The sequence below is a fragment of the Varanus komodoensis genome, unplaced genomic scaffold (assembly GCF_004798865.1).
Source record: "Varanus komodoensis strain SLA01 unplaced genomic scaffold, ASM479886v1 scaffold7_1, whole genome shotgun sequence".
NCBI classification, from domain to species: domain Eukaryota; kingdom Metazoa; phylum Chordata; class Lepidosauria; order Squamata; family Varanidae; genus Varanus; species Varanus komodoensis.
The window spans coordinates 8,777,433-8,783,775 of record NW_025336479.1 but is presented as its reverse complement, the minus strand read 5'-3'; the positions used below and the strand labels follow the sequence as shown (position 1 = coordinate 8,783,775).

The 6,343-nt window shown below is 44.5% G+C and overlaps 1 protein-coding gene across 1 annotated transcript in view; it reads left to right on the top strand.

Moving 5' to 3' along the window:
* The first annotated feature begins 1,873 nt into the window (after positions 1 to 1,873).
* CFAP52 (cilia and flagella associated protein 52) overlaps positions 1,874 to 6,343 on the top strand; it is a 29,130-nt gene continuing 24,660 nt past the window's right edge. The window contains exons 1-3 of the mRNA XM_044453865.1: positions 1,874 to 1,995; positions 3,727 to 3,926; positions 4,717 to 4,853. Coding sequence (XP_044309800.1) covers positions 1,899 to 1,995; positions 3,727 to 3,926; positions 4,717 to 4,853 — 434 coding nt within the window. The 5' untranslated portion in view covers positions 1,874 to 1,898. The remainder of the gene's footprint in view (positions 1,996 to 3,726; positions 3,927 to 4,716; positions 4,854 to 6,343) is intronic.

The following is a 6,343-nucleotide window of genomic DNA, read 5'->3' as shown; positions in this document are numbered from 1 at the left end:
TTAACAGGGATCTGGAAGATACTGAATTCCTCGTGTAACGTTCATGTAACACTGTATTTTCCACCACTTCTTTTATTTTCTTTCCAAGAAAAAAATCCCTTAAGGAGGAAAAGATAGCAGAGCTACATAGTCTGGAGGCAGTCCCTCCAACCTGGGAATCTATGGGGTAGCAACTTCTTGGAAATAAGCCATCCCTCCTAAGCCTTTTTTGACCAGTGGAGGAAGGCATGCCACACTCTTTGTTGCTTTTATACCTTTAGGATAGCATTTGACAATTTGTCACCACTGGACATACTGGTTCAGGTTGCTAAGTGTGGGAATTCAAAGCATCTGGAAGGCTGCCTTAGGAGAAGCAGCAGACCCAGCGGGGGGGGGGGGGGGTCCTTGAAAGACAAGCTGCAACAGAAACAGAAGCTCATTATCAGCTTTGTTCATTTATGCAACATCTCAAAAATATTTGTCAATGGACTGAATGGACCAATGGCTTCTGCCTTGGAGGGTGGACATTAGATTCCTAAATCTTCAAATCTTAGTTTAGCAGGAGAGGGAATGTACTACAGAATTATACAGACTTATTTTGGAATAAGTTGCACTGAACTCAAAGAGGCTATTGTACTGTAAGTCTCCCTTTGTGCAGAGCTGATCAACATCTTTTTATGGCCATGCATTAGAGACTTTTGTTTTGGGAAGGTGATATGGAGCATGACTGAGCACTGCTGTATCTCTGGGTGCTTCCCAGGTCAACAGATGTTACTGTACTGCCCAGACATACAGAATAGTTAGGGAATAGAAAAATCTGTCCCGTAATTCAGACCATGCATATGCACTCAGGAGCACCTGAATATATGCTTATTTTGTGGCATTTTAAAAAGAGTAACCATGACAACCTTTCAAAATGATGTAAATAGCGTTTTTTAAAACTAATGTTTCCTGAGGATGTTTTTCACTGTTACTGTCTTTCATAACTGGCTGGTTACTTTATTAATTCTATAAGTTTTCTATCCCAGTTTTTTCTTTTTTTAAATAATGCAACGTGGCTTACATCATTCTCTTCCCCCTGCTCTCAATCTTATCCCTGCAACTACCCTGTGAGGTAGGCTGGGCTTTGAGTCTGTGGCTGCCCAGTCAGCCGGCTGGCTCCACAGCTGAGCAGGGACTAGAACCCAGATCGCCTGAGTTCCTGTCTCACGCTCTTAACCACTACACCACACTGGCTCTGTTGTTGGACTGCAGGTGGCACTGAAGGCCATTCAGTCCAGTTCCCTGCTTTTCCCCCACCCCTTTTGTAGACCAACGATGGCCGACTTATAGCCCTCCAGATGTCTCAATCTAAGACTTCTAAGATCCTTCACTACTGGTTTTGCCGGCTAAGGACAATAGAAATCGTAGTCCAACAATATTGGAAGGGCGCCCCCCCCATCCTTAGATGAACGCCTCTATATGCCTGCGTCAGGTCTGCTTGGAAGGGATGTAGCACGTACATCATTCAAAAGTTCCCACTATATTTTCCTGTGTGCAGGAGAAACCTGCGTATGCACGCAGATCAGAAACAGGTCGGGATACTTAAAAGGCTGTTCTAGTGCCCTCCGTTGGGCATGACTGAAGTCGTAGTCTAACCCCTACGGAGAGCAGCAGGGTGGGGAAGACTGATTAAAGCTGTCCCTCTGATATCTACCCTAAGACACCACTGCCAGTTCAGCGGACTTACATACCCTTCATGAGCTGGGGCAGCCGAAGCACATACAGAGCGCCCAAGCCACACCCGCCGGGCTCCAGGTGGCGTTAGTACGCACGCGCAGTTAGCGAAGAGGGAGGGGAAGAGCCTGCGGTGCGCCTGCGCGGTCTCCTTAGCAACGGACGTACACAGCCGGCTTGCGAGGTGCTAAGTGTGGGGCGCTATGGCTGCTTTGCCGGCTGAGGAGAGCGAGCTTGTGGGGGGCACAGATGGAGACGCCTTGGCTGGCCTGCACCTGGATGCGATAATCGGCTTCAATGGTACTGGGAGTGGAGGGAGCAGGCGGGCGGTGCCGGGCGTTTGGGTCTGTGTGTGGGGGCTAGTAACGGTGACGGCAGCCCGGAGAGTCGTTACTCACTGGAAAAGAAAGAAAGAAAGATCCTCCCTGGGTTCGAGGTGCCTTGCAAGACACGCCTTGGGACCTAACGCTAGCTGAAGAAAGCCGTTTATAGTTGTGCAGTGTAAAACGAATGAACTCTGTCCTTGCCCTGGAGCACCTTCTTCGTGGTTCATATCTTCTGCCATTGAGCTGCGAGTTCAAACGATGCCGTAGAAAGGACGGGTGCTTCCCTTCGAAATAGTGTAAACCAACCTTCCAGCTTCCTTCGCTCCTGCTGCCTCTGCTACCAGTGCAGAACTTTCATGCTTAAACTGACTCAGAGGAGAGGTCAAAGCCACCTCTCGATTTCAGTCAAGAATGATTTCTCGAATGATGAGTCTGATTGATGATTTACTATGATTTTACACTGACTGACTGTAATTGTTTTGTGAAGTGGCAATTTTTGTCAGTTGTCTTGAGTATGCCAAAGCAAAGACAGGCTATAAATCAGACAGACAGACAAATAAATATATTCATGATGTCCCAGAGCCTAACCTTGGTGAACCCTGTTTAAAGTCCAGTGGAGCCATTAAGTCTGGGGGTGGTATGATATAGTATCCATTGAACTGATTTGGAGAATTTGGAGAGACCAGCAGTTGTTTGGTTTGATTTGGAGGGATATGGTTGTCAGGCTAGTAAATCACAGGCTCTCTGAAGGCTTCTCTCTAAGTCTTCTGTTAGGACAAGACATTCAGAACAGCCTCCCCTATCACTTGCTGGTCCTTTCTGAAGCTCTCTGGTAACTGCTGGAGTTTCCATGGAAGGCAACCATGGGAAATCTGTATCCGGGACTGGATGTCTCTTCTGGAAAGTGGGTACTTGCATGTTGAAAGATCTAATGAGAACATAAAAACTTAAGACTAAGTCAGAAGCACTTGTGACTTTTGATTTAGAAGATACCCAGGCTTGGAGGAGAAGGTTTTAGTGTCTCCATTCAATGGAGTTCTCTTGACATTCTCCCAGATGCTTCAATTGACTTACAGTTAAAAGGGAGAAAAAATCAGGTTCAGTGTTTAATGCAACTGAGAACTGAATCCTTCTATCTCCCATATCTCTTCCAATAGGTAGAGTGGACTGGGAGCAAATCTGTTTGGATCAAAAAAGGCCTGAGCACAATGTTCTGCCTTAAATCAATATTTTAATTAATTTTAATGTAAATAATTTTAATCCGGTTCAGCTAAATATTAAGTTCAACATATTCTCTAATGTATGCATAGAAAAAAAAAGTGGAATAAGCAATTTGGAGAGAATCTGAGTGACAGGGATAATAAACACTTGTGGATTGCAAAATGCAGATCAAACCAGGAAGTACAGTAGAGTCAGTAAGCTGAGCAATGAGGAACAGCATAAATGAATTTCCTATACTTAGAGGGTTTGGTGACCACCTGTCATTTGGGAAACGAAAGTATCTAAAGGCACTTATGCAGATTTAAGCAGAAGAAAGGCCTACAACCCCCAGCAAGCCCCCTTTTTTCTGTCTAAACTTGCATAGGATTGTGCCCTAAGAAACTTCCCTCTCCACAATGCTACTCTCTGTAACCCAGAGTGCCACATAGTCTTTCCTTGATTGCACATCTGACATTTCTCTTTCCCATCCTCCTTTTATTTGAAGGGCATGTTCACTGTGGCCTAATCTGCCACCCAGATCGGGAGCACCTCATCTACCCTTTGGGCTGTACAGTCATCATTCAAGGCATAAATACTCATTCTCAAGATTTTTTACATGGTCACACCAACAATGTCTCCTGTGTCACAGTTTCTCCAAGTGGATCCTATGTGGCTTCTGGTCAGATCACATTCATGGGCTTCAAGGTGGATAAAGACCCTTTAAAAAATTGATTCCAGTAGATGCAGTAGAGACCTAGAGAAAGAAGGACCCTGAAATATTGTGTGGATTTGGGTCCTGTGATAACACACCTATGAATAATACCTGTGAGCTGCCCTGTTGTATTTGCCTACATCAAGATAATTGATAGGATCAGTTAGCCTAATGTTGGATTTCCGGCTGAAATTTTAATTGTCAAGCACGAATTAAGATAGTCTAGGATAAAGTTAAACATTCAAATATTCACTTTAAAGTGTGGACTGGAGAGAAAGCGTAAGTGTTGAATACAGCAACACTGATTTAAAACAGAAAGGGACTAGGTGGCATGAATGCTATATTTCTGAACTACTTTACAGCATAGTGTGCAAGCTGTTCCAAGCATATCACTCAGAGGTTTTTGTATTTCCTTATACGGAAGTCAGCAATACTTAATTACTATGTGCACACCTAGACAGGCGGCCAGTAGTTCTGTGTTGCTTTAATAACATCAGGCTCTTCATATTTTAGCTCGTTTGCCTTGGGTGATTTGTGCTTGAGGCTGCCATTTGACTCTGAAATGGGCCTTGTTTGTGTAAGTTCTCCCACTTGAGGAACTGATTCAAGCAGCTCTGTGTCTTAGAGATGCTGAGTGTCGCTGATTCAAAGGAAGCCTGTGCTAATGGATTGTAAGGAGGACTTGTTTATGACCTCTTTAAACTGCTTGTTCTGAACATCTTTCACATCACAAACAGCAGACCAAAGTGCTGTTATGCTGATCTTTCTTTTTCTGTGTCCTAGGCTGATATCATTTTATGGAATTACAAGAAAAGGGAGATGTTAGCTCGGCTGTCACTTCACAAGGGTAAAATTGAAAATCTTGCATTCTCGCCAAATGACCTTTACCTAGTTTCACTGGGAGGCCAGGATGACGGAAGGTAAAATTAATTAAAAATGTGAAATGCTACTTTCCTTCTCTTTTCTGTTTTGAAGGCCAGGAGTAAAATGCAGAGAGGACCATATCCTCATCTTGAATAAAGCCATAATCCCATCCTTTGGGACTGAGTTTAACCTGGCATTTTGTTTTTGGGATAATGCCAATATTATTTTTCCCAATTCTTATATCTTTCCCAAGAGGCATGTACGGAACAGGTAGAATATGACTGAAGATGTATTTCTCATGTTAAGAACATAAGAGCCATGCTGGATTGACCAAGGATCCTTCTAGTCCAGCATTCTGCTCAAGTAGTAGCCAACCAGCTGCCCACAGGAACCTGCAGACCAGACATGGGTGCAATAGCACCCTTCCACCAATGTTCCCAGCAACTGAAGTACATAGGCACGCCAGTTCTGATAATGGAGGCATATAGCCAACCAGGACTAACAGTACTTGATAGTCCTTCTCTGCCGTAAATTTGTCCAATCCCATTCTAAAGCCACCAAACTGGTGGCTATCACTACATCTTGTGGAAGTGAATTCCATAGTGTGGCTATGAGCTGTGTGAAGCCCTTTTTATCCCTGAATCTCCTAGCAATTGTTGTCATGACCCTGGATTCTAGTATTATGAAAGAGAAAGAGAGAGAGAGAGAGAGAGAGAGAGAGAGAGAGAAAGAAAGAGAGAGAGAGAATATCTTCCTATTCACATTTTCCACACCATGCATAATCTTAGAGTGCTTTGTTTTCCAAACTGGTCCATCAGAATCATGTGTCAGTATCATGTTTATTCCATTTTTTCCCTCTGCCTTTCTCCCTATGTCTTGGGGGGAAATGCGAATAAAAACCAATACCAATAAAATCACCCCTAAGCCTTTGGTCAGTGCTTTTGAATTTCAAGAATGCCTACAGCACCCTTCCCCAATTTGGTACATCCCTAGATATTTTGGGCTTCAGTTACCATCATGGTCAGGAATTGTTGGAAACTGATTCCTAAAAAATATTTAGAAGACCACAGATTGGGAAAAGGTGTAAGACAATGATTTTTATGATTTGAAATTAGAGATAGAGTGACACACGCGCTGGTAACTTCCCGATTAGATTTCTGTAATGCGCTCTGCGTGGGGCTACCCTTGGTCCGGATACTTCAATTGGTGCAGAATAGAGCTGCTAGGCTGCTGAAGGGGACTGGGCGTTGTTCTCAAATAACCCCAGTTCTCCATCAACTCCACTGGCTCCCGATTGAAGTCCGGGCCCAATTCAAGGTGTTGGTTATGACCTATAAAGCCCTAAACGGCTTGGGACCTGGATATCTAAAGGAACGCTTGCGTCCATATATGCCCTCCCGCCCCTTGAGATCAGCAACGGATGCCCTTCTCCGGGAACCCTCCGTGAATGATACTAGGAGGGTGAGTACCCGGAGGAGGGCTTTCTCTGCAGTGGCGCCCCATCTATGGAATGCGCTCCCCAGAGAGGTCCACCTGGCACCGTCGT